Raw genomic sequence first — 20711 nt, 5'->3', positions numbered from 1 at the left:
TATTCACCACACACTTCAGTTTTACATGAATCGAAATATGTGTGTTTTTTGCCGCTGTACTACCCGAAGGCAGGTTTATTTAACAATTCTTGTGCCCAATTTAAAGCAAACTTGTTATGTTAGATGTGTTCAATGATTTGCTGGTGTTATTTTAATCTCGTACCCAAATTAAGGCAAACTTGTTGTGTTGGTTAGATGTGTTTAAACATTTGTTGGTATTAACGCTGTCTTACCTACATGACATAATCATGGCGTCGTTAAAAAAGCATCTCTTGGGTAAATATTTATACATTTTCACTTTGATGTAGACTCTTTCAGTAAAAGTGATTCATCAGACAGGAATGAAAAACCTTCATTTTCAACCAGTAATCTCTATGATAGCTTGTTTGATACAACCTCATCTTTCACATGCTAGCTGGTTTAATTTTATTTCAGTAACTCGCAACACATTGCATTTTCAGCTGAATGTTGTTTCACCTTTTTTGTTTCTCAGTCTGTTCACTTGATGACCCCTTTTTAGTGTACTCATTGTAAATGCAGGTTTTTGCTTGATAAATCAATCTTCTAATTATTTATCCTCTTCACATTTATTTCTTCTTTCATATAACTGTGGCACCCAATATGAGTATGTTATTGTGTGGAAATTGGGTTCATTTTTTCATTAATAAAATGTTGCCCTTAACTGTGCATTTGTTATTTCATCATTTTAAGTACTAGTATTAACTGGTTTAAAATCACAAAGGCCTTGATGTAAACAAAAACGGTTTTCACAGGTCAGCTCTAAACTACATCTAGTAAACGCATAAAAAATATCTTTAGAATCTAACCACCACATGATAAATGAGAGGCGTACATCATAAGCGAACGAAGGGCATGACCGCTTCAAAATGATTTTTCGCGCTGACGACCTTTGTAGCATATACAGGCTCCAGATCACAAACGGATTAAGATAAATGAAAACGGTTTTCACAGGTCAACTCTAAAATACATCTAGTAAACACATACCAAATATCTTCAGAATCTAACCACCACATGATAAATGAGAGGCGTACATCATAAGCGAACGAAGGGCATGACCGCTTTAAAATAATCTTATGCGCTGACGACCTTTGTAGCATATACAGGCTCCAGATCACAAACGGATTAAGATAAATGAAAACGGTTTTCACAGGTCAACTCTAAAATACATCTAGTAAACGCATAAAAAATATCTATAGAATCTAACCACCACATGATAAATGACAAACGTACATCATAAGCGAACGAAGGGCATGACCGCTTTAAAATGATTTTTTGCGCTGACGACCCTTGTAGCATATACAGGCTCCAGATCACAAACGGTTTAAGGTAAACAAAAACGGTTTTCACTGGTCAACTCTAAAATACATTGAGTAAACACATACCAAATATCTTTATCTTCTAAGAAGAACATCAAAAACAAGAGGCGTACATCATAAGCGAGCGCAGGGCACGACCGCTAGTGCTGTCGATTTCATGTAGGCCTATAGCATGTAAATTTCTTGTAGCGCGTAGAATACAATCTCAAAGTATAGTGATGATGAGCGCCTATTGATTTTAGGGTAATGATAATGATTGATTGATATTTTGCATGCGTTCACTCGACGTAGGTCTAGTTTAAAGTTAACCTGTGAAAAACGTTTTCAATACTTTATGTCGTTTGTGTTCTGGAGCCTGTACATGCTACTGGGTCGACAGCGCATAAAATTATTTTGAAGCGGTCATCCCCTTCGTTCGCTTGTACGCCTCTCATTTATGATGTAGTGATTAGATTCTAAAGATATTTGGTATGTGTTTACTAGATGTATTTTAGAGTTGACCTGTGAAAAACATTTTCATTTATCTTAAACCGTTTGTGATCTGGAGCCTGTATATTCTACAAGCGTCGTTAGCGCAAAAAATCATTTTAAAGCGGTCATGTCCTTCGTTTACTTATGATATACGCCTCTCATTTATGATGTGGTGGTTAGATTCTTATGATATTTTTTATGCGTTTACTAGATGTATTTTAGAGTTGACCTGTGAAAACCGTTTTCATTTATCTTAATCCGTTTGTGATCTGGAGCCTGTATATGCTACAAAGGTCGTCAGCGCGAAAAATCATTTTAAAGCGGTCATGCCCTTCGTTCGCTTATGATGTACGCCTCTCATTTATCATGTGGTGGTTAGATTCTAAAGATATTTTTTATGCGTTTACTAGATGTAGTTTAGAGCTGACCTTTGAAAACCGTTTTCATTTATCTTAATCCGTTTGTGATCTGGATCCTGTATATTCTACAAGGGTCGTCAGCGCAAAAAAATCATTTTAAAGCGGCCATGGCCTTCGTTTGCTTATGATGTACGCCTCTCATTTATGATGTGGTGGTTAGATTCTAAAGATATTTGGTATGTGTTTACTAGATGTATTTTAGAGTTGACCTGTAAAAACCGTTTTCATTTAACTTATACCGCTTGTGATCTGGAGCCTGTATATGCTACAAGGGTCGTCAGCGCGAAAAATCATTTTAAAGCGGTCATGCCCTTCGTTCGCTTATGATGTACGCCTCTCATTTATCATGTGGTGGTTAGATTCTAAAGATATTTTTTATGCGTTTACTAGATGTAGTTTAGAGCTGACCTGTGAAAACCGTTTTTGTTTACATCAAGGCCTTTGTGATTTTAAACCAGTTAATACTAGTACTTAAAATGATGAAATAACAAATGCACAGTTAAGGGCAACATTTTATTAATGAAAAAATGAACCCAATTTCCACACAATAACATACTCATATTGGGTGCCACAGTTATATGAAAGAAGAAATAAATGTGAAGAGGATAAATAATTAGAAGATTGATTTATCAAGCAAAAACCTGCATTTACAATGAGTACACTAAAAAGGGGTCATCAAGTGAACAGACTGAGAAACAAAAAAGGTGAAACAACATTCAGCTGAAAATGCAATGTGTTGCGAGTTACTGAAATAAAATTAAACCAGCTACCATGTGAAAGATGAGGTTGTATCAAACAAGCTATCATAGAGATTACTGGTTGAAAATAAAGGTTTTTCATTCCTGTCTGATGAATCACTTTTACTGAAAGAGTCTACATCAAAGTGAAAATGTATAAATATTTACCCAAGAGATGCTTTTTTAACGACGCCATGATTATGTCATGTAGGTAAGACAGCGTTAATACCAACAAATGTTTAAACACATCTAACCAACACAACAAGTTTGCCTTAATTTGGGTACGAGATTAAAATAACACCAGCAAATCATTGAACACATCTAACATAACAAGTTTGCTTTAAATTGGGCACAAGAATTGTTAAATAAACCTGCCTTCGGGTAGTACAGCGGCAAAAAAACACACATATTTCGATTCATGTAAAACTGAAGAGTGTGGTGAATATCTTAAAATAAAATGTTCCCCTGCAAGTGAGGCAAGAAGCATTTTGTATCCATCAATGATTTAGCTGACACTTCAGTCAGCTCATTTCACCCACACCATTCTTCCACAATCAATTACTTTCTTCCATGTTGTCCAAGGCAATCTTGAATTACCTTTGGAATGATTCTGCTGCTATTTTCTGCTTCTATTCAGTTTTCCAGATGTTGAACTGCAACAAAAAATAAAAGAAAAAGTGTAGGCAACATTTAATTTGACAAGTAGGAGTTTACACAAAAATGCTTGAGTTAGGCCAGTAGAAATGAAAGCCAATGTTTTACAAAACCAGGATCACACTAGAGATGAGCTACCATATTTTTAAACATGCCTAACAAATAACAAATTACCATCTGCTAAAATAATAGAAACAGTTGAGAATGACAAGCATATCATGACAATTGACAACCACTTACCATGTATCATTGCTTTTCAAATCCAATGTCCCAAGTCCTTCATTTGATAGTGTGCTAGGCCTTAGTTTGCTTCATGAAGCACTAGAAATGCTTCCCCCACCCTGAACTGTCACTTTTCATTACTCCATTTGTTATCAAAACATGGATGCCTATTAGATACAACAACCTTGGCCCATTTTGTATTTTACAGTTTACAATCGAGGAGAATCTGGTACTGCTGCTATTTCACTGCTTAAAATGCGTTTGCTTTTGTCATAACAGTTCACATTTAACTGCCAATTTCATGTAAAACTCATTTCACCTGCGATTATTTCCACAGAAAATATAATATTTTTCAATAAAAAATAAATTTAATGCTTCACTACCATTGCCGATAAAATCGGGCTGTGTTATAACACATGTTCTAAAATTATAACACCGCCCGATAAGAAACGGGGATTTTTTCATAACACAAGCGCTTCTAATCGAGCACTTGTTGACGAATCGGGTGAGGGTTCCTTCCCGGGAATGTCTCGACGGGAAATTCCCGGGATTTCCCGGCAAAATTACGTTCCCGAATCCCGGGAAATTTGTTTTCAATTCCCGGGAAACAGACAAACAAGCAAAAACGTGTTAATTTTGTAAAAAATAACAGAAATGTTTAAATTCCTGCTAGCTGTTACCAAAATACGGCGTTTTGTAATTTTAATGATGAAGTAACTAACCGTTTTTATACGAGATGGTAAATTATTTTCGCGAAAATGCGCCACCCAGCGGTACTAGAAAAAGCAAATTTATTTTTCGTAATTTCTGAATCTTGTTTACGTTCAAACAAGAATGCAAATATAGTTTTATCAACAAAATCATGGCTAATTAGATGCCTCCAGCGAAAATAAACTAATTTTAGCGATTGCAATGACTTAATTATCCACGAAAAAATCGGCACATTTTTCGGTCGGGAATCCCGGGATTCCCGGGAAATGAAAAAATCCGGGAAATAGAGGAACCCTACACTTGTCAGAGATTTGGTGAATTCGGCAAGGGTCTGCAGAGTGCGGCAGCTGCACGCGCGATTATTTGAAAAAAAAAAATTTTTGCACGCCAATTTTGGGCGGTTGCACGCAGAAATTTCGCACGAAAAGCATTTAATTGTACTGCCTTGACCTTATTTACTTGTTTTGCGCCTGCTGAAATTGACCTTGCACGCGAACTTACGGGTCGTGCACGCGCGCACGCGGGACATGTTGGTCCTGCACGCACGAGATCTCGTCGGGAACTGCCATGTTCTGCAGACTGGGGCAAGGCCACTGTTAAACTGTTTCCTTTAGCCTAGCTCATTTGTGCAATAGTAAGCTAAGTCCCCTGGAGGCATTGTAATTAACTTGGCCATCTGTCGACTGCACAGTGCACATACTGTATTGTTTGTGTGCGGCTGTGTGCATTGTATAGTTTGACTATAAAGCTAGTCGCACGTTGAAGTTCTGTCTTCTGACTTCTGTAACTTTGAAAGTCGAAACAACAGATAGACAAGGTAACGCTTACGCGATGACTTTGTTCTAATCAGTTGGCCTGCCTGCAGCATATTTGTAAACCTGTCTGTCTGGGATGAAGTATTGTAAAACATAAAACAAATTATTTTGACATTTGTTTGAATGCCCTAATTAAAAATAGTTTTTCCTGAAGTATTTGTGAGTGTGACAGTAAGTTTTACAGAAAGTGAGAGTAAACTTCTGCACTTTAGTGCTCTTCTCGGTTGTTACATTTGTTTCATTTTATAATACTGTTTATGTCTTGTATAGCTTTATGACTTAATTTTTAGGACAATTTAAAAAGTTGAGATTCTTTGCTGTGGGATTTTAACTGACACCAGCCATACAGTATCATGGGTTCTTGTGAAAACAACCTTGACTGTCCTGGTTTGGAGTTCTGTTGTGATGGAATATGCTGTGATGATCCTACAGATTACATTAATCTTGGGTAAGAAATATCATGTCACTTTACAATAAGTTGATTTTGTGTCAATTTTTTAAATAGAATAGTGGAATATCTGCATTTTTTGGTTTTTATTGCCCATGTTTTTTTTTACAAATTTTGTAACAATACTTTGAAAATCTCTAAGTTTAATTCAACTTTTCCAAGCCTTTAAGTTTAATGTGGCCAAACCTTATGCCTAGACTTACATGGTCTGTACAATTTTTTCATCTTACTTTCAGCATTGGGGTTATTATTGCAATTGTTGTTGTGATATTTGTTTGCATTGGAGGATGTGTTGTTGCTATTTGCTGTTGTTGCAAGCGTCAAACAAACCGAGGATATGTCCAGACAAGACAAAATGTGACAACTACCACTGTACAAAACGTTCCACCTGCCCCAAGTAAGTACAGACATATATTTTGTTTTCTATTGGGTTAAATTTATGTCTAGTTGCAACACATGTTGGCTAGATTTTGGGAATACATGACTGCTGTTATTATGTCGATTGTGTGTCATAACTTTTGAAACTGGTGAAAGTACACAGAAGCATAAATTTAAAAATGAAAAATAATTTAAAGGGAGGATCATTACAAAAGCATTACAAGGCAAAAAGGCATATGATTGTTATGTCTCTCATTCCCTGAAGAGGACACATTAATTTTACTCCTTTTTTCTCCCCTGGGGTTTGCCCATGCTTGTGTGGCATAATTTTTTTGGGGATGAATCTTTAACAAGTGTTAGATAAAGTCATATGGATGTGTCATCTGTTTCATTGGACTCAACATCCTTAATGGTTACCCTGCTAGTGCCCAAAAAATAAACTACTTTTATTTACTTTTGTAAGCTGTCAGTCAAAAGAAAGAAGTTTCTATGCCATAATAGTTTGATAAGTGTAATGGGTATATATATGGTTTGGTGTTGTGGTAAACTGTAAGCTTTAGTTGAACAGTTCTATTGCTAAATACAGTTAGGAGCTGCTCGATGCGCCTCCGTTGGTCACCATTAAGAACAATGACCAAAATTGTTGAAATTTTGTCAGTTTGCAGATTGTGGCAGTGTTAAGGTGTTGGATTGTTGTGTTTCACAGTCCCACTAATAACCCTTAAACCTCTAAAACAGGAAATGTTAAACAATGTGCAAACAAAATAAAATTTAGATAGTCATGCATATCATGATTAAAAGCAGTATGATGATACATGAGTTTAACATGGCAGCATATAGCTTTCATCTGCAATTTCCATCCAATGTGTACTTAACAACCTTGCTTATGTTGTAAATAGAAATAGACTGACAATTATGCCGATATTTATTTTCCTTCATTTATAACAATTTAAAGGCAAAAAACTCCATGATTGTTCAAACGCTAACTTGAGTTGACTACAGGACACAGCACCAAAAAAATGTTATTCCCAGGTCATGCTTTGCAATCCACTTAAATCAGTGTTTCTCAACCTGGGGGTCGCGACCCCCCAAGGGGTCGCCAAGCACTTTTGAGGGGGTCGCGGAGACGCAACCGAACACGGAATTATTTTATCTGTATCATAAAAACTTTCCCTGTGACTTTTGTTTAGCATATAGTAACTCATACGACCGTTTGATTTAGAACGGGCGCAACAATATTTGCGATTGTATACTTCTATAATTGCGGGTTTTGGTTTTTCTTAACATAAAAAAAACACGAAATAGTGAAATAGTTAGTGAAAAATAGGGGTTTTCCGGAATACAGCAAAACGCCGAACTATTGCAGCCACGTTAGATTGCAAATGTGTGATGAACACAATCAACACATGCTGGTAGTTAAACTTCCTGTGTGTGTGCGTGTGTAAAGGGGTCGCGTGGTGTTAGAAAATCTCTAAAGGGGGTCGCATAGTAAAAAAGGTTGAGAACCACTGACTTAAATGAATGTAAAAACAAAAGTCCTCTGAGAGTATAAAAGCTTTTGAAGTCAATTTACCATGTCACCGATCCACCAATCAATGACTGGGTTATGCTCAAGGCAAAAACATGATTGTGTCAAGCAACAATAACCTAGTTCCAAATATGTTTTCAAATATGTAAAGGCACCCATTGTAAAATAAATTAATATTAATACTGTATATTTGTCACATATATATACTTAAAAAAAGATAAAGATATGTCATACTTAGATAAAGATAAAATGTATGTGCAATATGTGCAGAGCCACCCCTGTAGTTTTTGTTTCAATTGTTTTGGTTTTTTTATTGCTCCTAGAAAGAAATATTTTTATGAATAATCTACATACAAATGGACATTGCAGGATTGGCTTTTTTCTTTTGGTAGCTGTCTTGACATTGACACGTTCACTGTGTGTGCATTGCATAATTAATGATAAAGCCAATAAATAATTCAAAACAGACCTAAATTCTCATTGCCTTTATTTAGGAAGATTTATTTGATAGGTTTAGAGAAATTACATTACTCCTTTATCAGAAACCTTTCATGTTTAAACCATGTTTCAGTGGTACAATATCCAACAAGTGCAGCTCCTTATCCCCCTAATCTTCAACAACCTCCATACCCAATGGGTCCTGCTTACCCACCTGGACAACAGACTTTAGTTCAACAAGCCAACCTTGCCGGCACACCAGCACAAATGGGGCCCCAGTATCCTCCAGCAACGCCACAATCTTACCCTGCATATCAAGCCCCACCACCAACAAACCCCAACTATGTTGAACCACATCATGCTCAACAGTTTGATAAGAATGCTCCACCTCCACCTTACTCTGGATGATTGTGATGTACAGTTTGAGGGATTATTGTTGCAAAAACAATGTTCTTCAATGCACTTTGAATGATCACATCTTGGTCCATGTTCAATACTGCCCAAGTTGTTGATTGTTAGACAATAAATATGTTTTGACACCTAAAACTACTTTAGTGTATTTTCACATTTGAAATACCTTGCCCATAATTTTTCCTTCACTTCTAAGGTTTAAAACCATATCAATATGTATTGTATAGTTTCAATAGAGTTTGCAGGGAAGCCATCTTTTTCTTTTATACTTATTTCTTCATTTTTGTAACAAAGTATTAATACTTCTTTTTACTTCTTCTCTCAGCTGCATACCTTAATCATTGTTTGGGTGCTTTTTTCTTTGGTTTGTTAAAAGCATCATGAACATAGTGGAATAGTGCAACATTATAATGATTCCATTTTATCCCCTCAAATATCAAAGGTAAAAGATTTTTTTCCAACAAAATTTACCTTCAACGTTATTTGTAATAAATCTTCCCAATTACAATGTATATTGCTGATTACATTTTCTTACCTTTTTACCCTGTACACAAATTTATTGCATGTGACTTAAAGTCAAAACTTTGTTGTTAGGGTGTGAAATAATTGGTCATTTTTTCAATTTTTACAATGGCGCTTTAACATGTTAACTATTGTTTCTTTCGGGTGCTAATTGAAGTGTTTGTTACATGGTGACATAAATCAATAACAATTTTTCTGCACCTCTTTATGGTAGCTACAATGGTTTCGTGTTATTATTCGTAACTGTAGCTTTGAACGCTTTTCTAATTGGAATGTCACAAAAAGGAGTCCGCGGGGTAAAATTACTTGTGACCTGTTTAAGCTGTGGAAAATTGTAGATCTATACTGCGTTGCATTTTCTCCCAATTGACGAAAAGACAAGACTCATAAAATGCATCGTTTGCAAAAGTAAATGTGCAACGTTCTCACATTATATGTTCTATCTTGTGTGTTACCGATGTATATTTGGTTTTAGTACCACTGATGTAGTTCTTAAACTATGCTCTAAATATAGTCTCACAAGTTAACAGTGTATGGCTTATATCACAATCAAGACTCACTTGATATTGACAAAACCGAATTATCCCCGCCATCACTGCTTTTCTCCGAAATATAAAGATTTTGGTCCTAAATGCATTTTCCGTCTCGTAGTCGTAATAGAATTTTTTTCCAGTTAATCTTAATGAACTCTGAACCGATTTGTATTAAAAAAATTTGTATTGCAACATGGAACCTACTCTGTTGCAACAAATTTGGACATTCCTGTATTTTACGAAACCAAAGTCAAAACGTGATCACCTAGCGGCAAAATAACTTTGCAAAATAGGCTACATGTGTAAAACAAACGTGTTGATGGGTTGACAAGTGATAACAGTTTTTCAATAGCTTTTAAAGGCTATGAGGTGACAAATGTCGTAATCTTTTGCACGGCTTATGTAATGGCTGTTTAAACGTCTTTATTGTCTGTGTTTACTTTGAAATGCGCGTATCTAACGACCCACTTTTCAAAATAGAATCATGATTGTTGCTTCTTCCACGGGGATTTTAAATAAGGCGGTGTCTGTATAACCACCTTCTAAGTTATTTCAGACTAATTAGGTGTAACGCATATTTGCATTAGGTTTATTTATTTGTACAACACACAGGAAAGATATATTTGTGTTAAGTAAAAACACAACATTATAAACTTGATATCCCTTCCATTCGCCAAGGAAATAAGGACATGTCATCAAAAACAACGTATTCTGCTATCACTTATCGTACTTTTGGCATTTCACACGCTTAGATGAATCCATCGACTCATATCCGCATGTAAGTAGTTTAATTTGATCGGGCAAGTGCACGAAAATATACCAAAAGTTTGTTTTGCATTGCTGTACATGTGGCTTCTCATGTTTAAACTTACACAACACCGACGTATCTCAAAATGGCGTTTTAATATTTCGATATTTCGTGTCCTGCAAGCTCACCTACGTGACTTCTTTTTGTGTGAGCGCTTTTTCTTGCCTGAAGCGGAACTGCGTTTTGTTCGGCGTTTTGGCTGTTCTCCTGAGCGGTGGTCAGAATTGTGTTGAAGAGTTGCGGCCCTTTGCATGAAATTAATATCGTTGTGGTAATTTCCTTGATACGGCATCGTGTGATATCCGTTGAAACTGGCTTGAACCGGGTGCTGTGGTACAGCTTGGACTGCTTGCAACTGGGCAGGATTAAAATACACCCCAGAAGCTGGATCGTATAGCATCATCTGATTAGAAGATGCTTGCTGCAATGTGTCGTGTATTTTTGTGGGTTTCTTTTTACCATTTTCGATTGATTTTGACCCATACTGGCCACTTTGTCCCTGTAAATGACTGTAGAGCGGCAAGGAATGGTCTTGGGTCATAAGGCCCAATTGGGGGGCAAGACTTGCGTATTCCGGAGGGCTCATCTGTTTGTTGGATGCCGGGTACGGTTGTGGTGTTTCGATTCGTACGGGGTGATCCATGTTTTGGTTTTCTTGCTCATAAACTTGGGCTGCCAGGCTCTTGGGTTCTAACGAATGAATTTAAGGTTCAAATAACATGCAATTGGTAAAGTTGTAGGCAGCTGACATAAATATCAAGTTAGTACAAATTCAACATTTTTGTAAGAAATCTTAAGGAAACAGATTTATTCCTACCTATTTCTGCTTTGGACTGAAGGTTCGACTTTGCTTTTTTGCGACATACTTGACGAAGTTTGAATATAATTAGGATTATGAGAGCAAGCAATACAAGTCCGCCCACACTAATACCAACAATTACTTCCAATGGAAGCAAAAGGGATGTTGTTTCTTCCTTCTTCTTTTTGTTTCTGTTGTAATCTAAAAAGAAAATGTCAATGTTATAAATAAACTAAAAAAATACGTTAAGTTTTCTGTACATAAACCCTAGGCTATTAATTGCAGTCCAGAAATATGAATGGCATTGTGTAGAAATAAAGCTGGTCTTCTAAGGCAAATATATAATGATGGTAGCTGATTTGAATACACATCACAAAACTCTCTGGTTGCTAAGTGTGCTTATGATTTAACCCCAGACCACAACCTCTACACCAGGGGTCGACAACCTTTTCCTACTGCGGACCGTTTTTAAAACTGAAATTTTATCGCGGATCGGCCTTTAAAAATCTACAAATATTTAGCAATGAAAACGCATAAATTAGTACATGGGCAAAATGTTTTAAATGTAACCTGAAAAATTATACGGCCCGGTAACGAACTTGTCGCAGACCGGTACCGGACCGCAGCCCGGCGATTGCCGACCACTGTTCTAAACAACATGCGTTTTGTTTAGTCAATAGTATATAGTCCTACTTTTCAAGTTGTAGTTATTGTTGTTGTTGTTGTTTTGTTTCGGTCCATAATGGATTGGTCTTCTTGGCCGATTCGGTTGTGGCGGTCGTAGTGGATCTGGAAAGGTTGTTTTGCACATTAGCCTACCGAACTCAGCAGTTTTAACCTAATGACAAAATCCAGATGTCTCGCGACGAGCACAACGCTAGGCATGTACATGTAATTTATCAACGGTGTTTGCTGTCAAATTGAAAATTTCGTCTTGACATTGCAAAACGAGTCATACCTAAAGTAAACGTATTTTGGGGATTTGGTGTGCGCACAATTTTACCTAAGGGTATTTTCGTGCCGATAAAACATTGATAAAAAAGACAAAATTGCCGTTGCGATAAGACCACAAGGCATTAAATTACACTTAACCATCGCAATCTACTTACTTGTTCCTGCCTTTGTGTTGGCAACGTTTCTCCTGCCTGATGATGGTCTTGTTGGTGTGATTGGTCTTCTCGGTACAACCCTACATATTTGCAGAAATGTTATTGTATACTACAGTTATACTTTGCTTTACAGTTTAAGTTTTTATACCTGGCGACTTTTTTGCAATCATGCTCGTCACTGGGTTTTTGTTCTCCAGTTTTTTGTGGACAGTTATTTTATTTTTAAGACAATTTTACCTCGTAATGAATTAAGACAACTCATATTACCTTTAGCTGCATGCAAATAAAAAAATGTTTACTTCTAAAAATGTCTACCTTTGTTTCTAATCGCATAGCCACACACATTCTGCAAACGCATTAGCTGCTCCGAATGACTGCATAATTACCAGTTTTGGTTAGAATATTAAAACTTGGTTTGCTTTGTCTACTTTACAAATTAGAAATAAATCAAACGAATGCGGGTAGCACATGTATATACCAACCTACATACACATTGATCGTTACCAAAATTCGTTATTTCACACCTTTTTTACCTTGTTGCCGCTGGCGCTTGACCGGTTGGACCAAATTGGGAAATTGCATTTTGCAGTTGGTTTCCGACGAGAAACATATCTTTGCCGTTCCTCCAGTTTGGTGGGCGAACTGCAAAATAAGATTTACCGATGATCTAACCCTCGTAACTTCGAAAACTGCATTATTTGAGGTTTCTTAAACTTGTCACTTACGTTCAACACTAGGTGTCTCGTCGCTTTCAGTAAATTCCATACGGAAACCTCGATAGTTTTCAGTTGACTTAGAGCTTTTGACTTCCAACTGCACCACCACAAGATTGTCAGGCGAAACTATGGATTGCAACCCAGTGTTTCCACAAAACGGTCCCATCTTGTATTTAAGCGAGGATAAAACCATTACAAATTGTTCCACACATTCACCACCATCGTTGGGACCGATCAAATAAAAATCACGAAAGTCAATACGGACCCGTTTCCCGGGCTTGCTTTGAATCCTGTGATAAAATGATAAGGTACAGTGTGATATATGATTGTCAAAAAAACGGCCACTTACGTCCACGTGCATTGCCGATGTGATGGAAGACCATGTGGGTAACCGGGAGTGATGATTGCTTGTATATACTGGTTGGCGATCAATGATGTCTGCTGGCAACCGTTTGATGGTTGATCCGGATCTGTGGAGCAGCATTTATCCGCGTCTGCAAAGAAAAACCGTTCAGAACCTAAAGCTAAAATGGTGGCGGTGCTGGTGTGTACTACCTTTTATTTGTAATGGCTCTATAACACGATAGAGAATTAATGCAATAACTTGCCATCTCGTTTGGACCGACGCAAAAAGAACGATTTACTCAACACATATACATTTGTTTAATAGCTAAAGTACCGAGATAACACCCTTTAGTTTGAAAAACTTGACCAAAAAGCCACCAGATTGATAAAAACAAAAATTTGTGGTTTATTTGCCGGTCTAAATGGTTTCTATTTGCATCTATATTTCTATCTATTTGCACAATCAAACCTACCGATCAAGTTTAAGCGATTTGATCAAATTCCTTTAATTATGGAATATATAGCCTACGGGTGGATAGCTGAGAAAAAATGCTATTATGTAGGTAATCCTCCAAAAAAATGAATTCTATCCAAAAACAACTCGTGGAAATTAAGATTGTTTTTGCACAATGGGCTACAATTGCTGGTCGTAATTTCAATTTTGCACAAATTCATCAATAAATGCTTTTGCTTCTTTTTGAACAGAAACCGTTTTTAAAAAAAAGCTTGTTTGTTGACAATGACTTAAGTGCCACTCGCATTTAAACAAATACATTTAAAACTGAAACTTATACATAAAGGCAACTACATAACAAATTCAAAAAACATTTGGGCACTACTAAAATAATTATGATTCCATTGGAACACTATATACGGATCTGTTCATAAGTTTAATGGTAAAAATAACGGCCCAAATAGACGTAAAAAGCGACATGCTTTATTGTTCATAATAAACAATGTTCATAATTGAACAATAAAGCATGTCGCTTTTTACGTCTATTTGGGCCGTTATTTTTACAATTAAACTTATGATTCCATTGTATAGCAATTAATTGACTTGGCACCCACCTTGCCAATGTTCTTTCCAGATATGAGATAGCGATCCAGCATGAACGACACACACGTTTAAACAGAATGTGAGAGTTAAAACCAAATAGATCATTGTTAAAGTCATTCTATTTGTCTTTGCGCATTTAAACGCACAGTGCTTTCTGCCTATGCACTGCAAAATATGTATTGTAATTCAGTCTGAAGATAACTTCAAAAAACTCTTTAAAAGACATGAATTTTGTAAACCTTTTGCTACTCTTGTAACTTTAAATATGTATATATTTTTTAAATAAACCAGTATTTTTAAGTGTCGCTAAGCCAAAATCTTGTATTGCTTGATGATTTGCAACGTGATCTTTCCAACGTCAACTATAACTATTTTCCTCGTACCTTGTTTAGACAATAACTTGGCAAGTCGTAAAGTTTCTCAGCACCTATAATTATTATGTAACAATAATAATTATTGTGTAACAATAAACACAGCATTTTTTAAAATTTTACAACACATAAATATATTTTCCTTTGCCCAAAACAGCCATTGCGACAATTCGAAGCGGTTTGGTCAAACTCGTTCTGCATGTTGGGTAGCCTGGGGGCACAAACAACACGTAGATCACGCAAAATGACCGCAATCTTCAAATCAAATTCACGTGGAATTGGGACGTAAAGAGAAGGTCAAGTGAAACGACTGTATATTGGTAAATCCCTTTGTTCCTTACATTTTGTATCATAGAATATTTTATATTTAAGTTGAACATATTTTTAAGGCTGTTTCAACACAACGACATTTTGTGTTTTGTATTTATTTTTTGAACATATTGTTTCACTCGGCCTGAAATACATAGTTTACCATCTCATCCGCACGTATTCATTTTGTTTTCATTTTAAGCTTTGTTTTGTGTTGAATATTCGCAAGTGACGTTTGACACGGGTTGGTTGGCAACCGTTTGAATAAAAAGCGAAATTTGAAAATATGTCTAACCAGCAGCACACGGATATCAAAACAACCTTACTTTAGCGGTAGAGCTACTATAACGTACAAAATTTGTGTAAAGTTTGAATGAAAAATAATTCTCGTCGAGTAAAGAGTGAAATGATTTGTGTATTTCACTTCATTCATTTTTTTCAATGATTCAAAGATTGATATTTATGCAAGCTCTATCTTTGAATCATTGAGTGATATTGAACCTTTCAGATATTCATTACCTGAACCTTTCAAACATTTATTTTTCAGTCATAGCGAAAATAGCACACAGATTTAATATTATGTCACTTTACTGGAAAAATCAATCACGAAAGCACTTTAAACTACAGCTGAAAGAGCATGCAGTACATGTACTCAACATAAAACTTTTAAATTCAAACATGAAAGTTTAAAGTTTAAAATCGTTTCAAAATCAAAAAGGGGAAAGTTGTACCATACACCAAAAAAGATGCAAGCAATTTTTGAAGGAAATAAATTCCAACCAACATAGAAGTGTTGTTCAAAAGTAAGCCCTAGAGTGGCCCATATTGTGGTTCAGTGGCAATGGGTTAAGGTTGATCCAGTTAGATTCATCGGCTGGTTTTCCTTTTGCTTTATCCCACTGAATCCGGTCTGCAAAATGTAATGTTTATGACACATTTAATACCTTTGTCTTTTTTGATGATAAAATGCTAGCAACTTGTTGCAATATGAAAACAAACTCACCTTTTTGAAACTGGACAACCACGCATAGAGATATTCGCTATCTTTCCCTCCTTTCATAGTTAATGGCGGAAGATGCCTTGGCTAGAACATTGTTGTAGTCATATATTCTGTAAAATGGTATATTTTTTACCTACTGTTACCTGGGTTTGCTCAGTATTTCTCACCAGTTAATAGGTTCAGATAAGTTTTATGACACCATGAAGCTTACAAATTAAAGTATAGCTCTGCGTTTTGTTAAAATCATCTTACCTGGCATCAATATCCCGACTTTTTGTCGATCATGTTTTGTCTATCGATAAGTTCCGCAACTTGAAGTGGTGAAACATTTGCCATGGACTAATTATCCGTTTCGATAAAAAGCACAAAACCAAACTTGCCTACATGTTGCCTAGTTGCTAATGCTATAAAATAGATATTCAAAATAATTCTTGATCAATCTGTATGTTGTTACGTCTACATTTATTACATTTTTCGTCTAGAAAACTTTTTATTCATCTATAAACTAACAAACTTATCAGTAAGCGATATATACCCTGGCATCCTGGTCCTGGCCTTTACTTACCGGTTTCTAACAGCGTTTTGTTCAAGTATAGTTTCAAACTCCCGCCTTCCCAAACCAGTCGAATATAGCTAAAAAATAAATTAAATTACCGCCCGACCGTCAATATCTAATGGGATCGCTGCATTTGACAGGCGAAACGCCGAACCAGTGGCGCGGAAATTGCGAACAATAGCAGATGTCTCAAGGGAGTTACGTTTGCCGCGGTTCAATGTTTACTTCACTCACGGTAACAGCAAATCATACAAAATCCCCTTCAATCGTTTGAAAGGTTCACGAAAATGAATGAAGTTTTTTTAGAGTGTATACGACCATTGTCATTCTGCCAGAATAAAATCGAAAAAAGGAATGCGATACGAGAGAACGTCACGGATAAATGCGCAACGAACGTTTTGGCCAAATCGAAATATTGACAAAATACGCTAACTTCAATGCAATCTTTGAAATGTTTTCGGGCCCATTATATTTTTTAAATTCGCAACATTGCCTCATCTTTTAGTCTATTTTAATAATCCATTTCAAAAAAGTGAACCCGACTCGATAATTACAGAAAAATGCAATTAACTAACACCCACTTTGGACCAAATGCCTATAGTGACGAAATACGCTAAGTTCAATACAATTTTTGAAATCTTTTCGGGCCCATTATTTTTTTTAAATTCGCAACATTGCCTCATCTTTTAGTCTATTTTAATAATCCGTTTTCAAAAAAGTGAACCCGACTCGATAATTACAGCAAAATGCAATTAACTAACACCCACTTTGGACCAAATGCCTACAGTGACGAAATACGCTAAGTTCAATACAATTTTTGAAATCTTTTCGGGCCCATTATTTTCTTTAACTTCGCAACATTGCTCAATCTTGTGGTCTATTTTATTAATCCATTTTCAAAAAAGTGAACCCGACTCGATAATTACAGAAAAATGCAATTAACTAACACCCACTTTGGGCCAAATGCCTACAGTGACGAAAAACGCTAACTTGAATACAATATTTGAAATCTTTTCGGGCCCATTATTTTTTTTAAATTCGCAACATTGACTCATCTTTTAGTCTATTTTAATAATCCGTTTTCAAAAAAGTGAACCCGACTCGATAATTACAGCAAAATGCAATTAACTAACACCCACTTTGGACCAAATGCCTACAGTGACGAAATACGCTAAGTTCAATACAATTTTTGAAATCTTTTCGGGCCCATTATTTTCTTTAAATTCGCAACATTGCCTCATCTTTTAGTCTATTTTAATAATCCATTTTCAAAAAAGTGAACCCGACTCGATAATTACAGAAAAATGTAATTAACTGTCACCCACTTTGGACCAAATGCCTATAGTGACGAAATACGCTAAGTTCAATACAATTTTTGAAATCTTTTCGGGCCCATTATTTTTTTTAAATTCGCAACATTGCCTCATCTTTTAGTCTATTTTAATAATCCGTTTTCAAAAAAGTGAACCCGACTCGATAATTACAGCAAAATGCAATTAACTAACACCCACTTTGGACCAAATGCCTATAGTGACGAAATACGCTAAGTTCAATAAAATTTTTGAAATCTTTTCGGGCCCATTATTTTTTTTAAATTCGCAACATTGCCTCATCTTTTAGTCTATTTTAATAATCCGTTTTCAAAAAAGTGAACCCGACTCGATAATTACAGAAAAATGCAATTAACTAACACCCACTTTGGACCAAATGCCTATAGTGACGAAATACGCTAACTTCAATAAAATTTTTGAAATCTTTTCGGGCCCATTATTTTTTTTAAATTCGCAACATTGCCTCATCTTTTAGTCTATTTTAATAATCCGTTTTCAAAAAAGTGAACCCGACTCGATAATTACAGAAAAATGCAATTAACTAACACCCACTTTGGACCAAATGCCTATAGTGACGAAATACGCTAACTTCAATACAATTTTTGAAATCTTTTCGAGCACATTATTTTTTTAAATTCGCAACATTGCCTCATCTTTTAGTCTATTTTAATAATCCGTTTTCAAAAAAGTGAACCCGACTCGATAATTACAGAAAAATGCAATTAACTAACACCCACTTTGGACCAAATGCCTATAGTGACGAAATACGCTAAGTTCAATGCAATTTTTGAAATCTTTTCGGGCCCATTATTTTTTTTAAATTCGCAACATTGCCTCATCTTTTAGTCTATTTTAATAATCCGTTTTCAAAAAAGTGAACCCGACTCGATAATTACAGCAAAATGCAATTAACTAACACCCACTTTGGACCAAATGCCTATAGTGACGAAATACGCTAAGTTCAATACAATTTTTGAAATCTTTTCGGGCCCATTATATTTTTAAATTCGCAACATTGCCTCATCTTTTAGTCTATTTTATTAATCCATTTTCAAAAAAGTGAACCCGACTCGATAATTACAGAAAAATGCAATTAACTAACACCCACTTTGGGCCAAATGCCTACAGTGACGAAAAACGCTAACTTGAATACAATATTTGAAATCTTTTCGGGCCCATTATTTTTTTTAAATTCGCAACATTGACTCATCTTTTAGTCTATTTTAATAATCCGTTTTCAAAAAAGTGAACCCGACTCGATAATTACAGCAAAATGCAATTAACTAACACCCACTTTGGACCAAATGCCTATAGTGACGAAATACGCTAACTTCAATACAATTTTTGAAATCTTTTCGGGCCCATTATTTTTTTTAAATTCGCAACATTGCCTCATCTTTTAGTCTATTTTAATAATCCGTTTTCAAAAAAGTGAACCCGACTCGATAATTACAGAAAAATGCAATTAACTAACACCCACTTTGGACCAAATGCCTATAGTGACGAAATACGCTAACTTCAATACAATTTTTGAAATCTTTTCGGGCCCATTATTTTTTTTAAATTCGCAACATTGCCTCATCTTTTAGTCTATTTTAATAATCCGTTTTCAAAAAAGTGAACCCGACTCGATAATTACAGAAAAATGCAATTAACTAACACCCACTTTGGACCAAATGCCTATAGTGACGAAATACGCTAACTTCAATAAAATTTTTGAAATCTTTTCGGGCCCATTATTTTTTTTAAATTCGCAACATTGCCTCATCTTTTAGTCTATTTTAATAATCCGTTTTCAAAAAAGTGTACCCGACTCGATAATTACAGAAAAATGCAATTAACTAACACCCACTTTGGACCAAATGCCTATAGTGACGAAATACGATAAGTTCAATACAATTTTTGAAATCTTTTCGAGCACATTATTTTTTTAAATTCGCAACATTGCCTCATCTTTTAGTCTATTTTAATAATCCGTTTTCAAAAAAGTGAACCCGACTCGATAATTACAGAAAAATGCAATTAACTAACACCCACTTTGGACCAAATGCCTATAGTGACGAAATACGCTAACTTCAATAAAATTTTTGAAATCTTTTCGGGCCCATTATTTTTTTTAAATTCGCAACATTGCCTCATCTTTTAGTCTATTTTAATAATCCGTTTTCAAAAAAGTGTACCCGACTCGATAATTACAGAAAAATGCAATTAACTAACACCCACTTTGGACCAAATGCCTATAGTGACGAAATACGCTAAGTTCAATACAATTTTTGAAATCTTTTCGAGCACATTATTTTTTTAAATTCGCAACATTGCCTCATCTTTTAGTCTATTTTAATAATCCGTTTTCAAAAAAGTGAACCCGACTCGATAATTACAGAAAAATGCAATTAACTAACACCAACTTTGGACCAAATGCCTATAGTGACGAAATACGCTAAGTTCAATGCAATTTTTGAAATCTTTTCGGGCCCATTATTTTTTTTAAATTCGCAACATTGCCTCATCTTTTAGTCTATTTTAATAATCCGTTTTCAAAAAAGTGAACCCGACTCGATAATTACAGAAAAATGCAATTAACTAACACCCACTTTGGACCAAATGCCTATAGTGACGAAATACGCTAACTTCAATAAAATTTTTGAAATCTTTTCGGGCCCATTATTTTTTTTAAATTCGCAAC

The 20711-nt window shown here is 35.6% G+C and overlaps 2 protein-coding genes and 2 long non-coding RNA genes across 4 annotated transcripts; 1 reads left to right on the top strand and 3 right to left on the bottom strand.

Moving 5' to 3' along the window:
- Positions 1-2721: 2721 nt before the first annotated feature.
- Positions 2722-5379, bottom strand: LOC145223662 (uncharacterized). Its single transcript, XR_013859494.1, has 2 exons — positions 3859-5379; positions 2722-3617 (listed from the first exon to the last, which is right to left on the bottom strand). It is a non-coding gene; the product is annotated as an uncharacterized LOC145223662 (long non-coding RNA).
- Positions 5380-5616: 237 nt separating this feature from the next.
- LOC145223654 (uncharacterized) lies at positions 5617-9727 on the top strand. Its single transcript, XM_080090057.1, has 3 exons — positions 5617-5814; positions 6051-6211; positions 8292-9727. Exons 1-3 carry the CDS (start codon positions 5720-5722, stop codon positions 8564-8566), a joined length of 531 nt encoding a protein of 176 aa, XP_079946183.1. The 5' UTR covers positions 5617-5719; the 3' UTR covers positions 8567-9727.
- A 474-nt stretch (positions 9728-10201) lies between these two features.
- LOC145223644 (uncharacterized) lies at positions 10202-14644 on the bottom strand. Its single transcript, XM_080090047.1, has 8 exons — positions 14470-14644; positions 13406-13550; positions 13066-13346; positions 12874-12982; positions 12341-12420; positions 11925-12020; positions 11250-11432; positions 10202-11122 (listed from the first exon to the last, which is right to left on the bottom strand). Exons 1-8 carry the CDS (start codon positions 14573-14575, stop codon positions 10557-10559), a joined length of 1566 nt encoding a protein of 521 aa, XP_079946173.1. The 5' UTR covers positions 14576-14644; the 3' UTR covers positions 10202-10556.
- Positions 14645-15651: 1007 nt separating this feature from the next.
- Positions 15652-17357, bottom strand: LOC145234976 (uncharacterized). The gene is made up of 3 exons (XR_013861494.1): positions 16391-17357; positions 16142-16248; positions 15652-16048 (listed from the first exon to the last, which is right to left on the bottom strand). It is a non-coding gene; the product is annotated as an uncharacterized LOC145234976 (long non-coding RNA).
- Positions 17358-20711: the final 3354 nt, after the last annotated feature.

Source organism: Phallusia mammillata, chromosome 1, assembly GCF_965637545.1.
Source record: "Phallusia mammillata chromosome 1, kaPhaMamm4.hap1.1, whole genome shotgun sequence".
Lineage (NCBI taxonomy): Eukaryota > Metazoa > Chordata > Ascidiacea > Phlebobranchia > Ascidiidae > Phallusia > Phallusia mammillata.
This window is presented reverse-complemented; position numbering and strand designations above follow the sequence as displayed.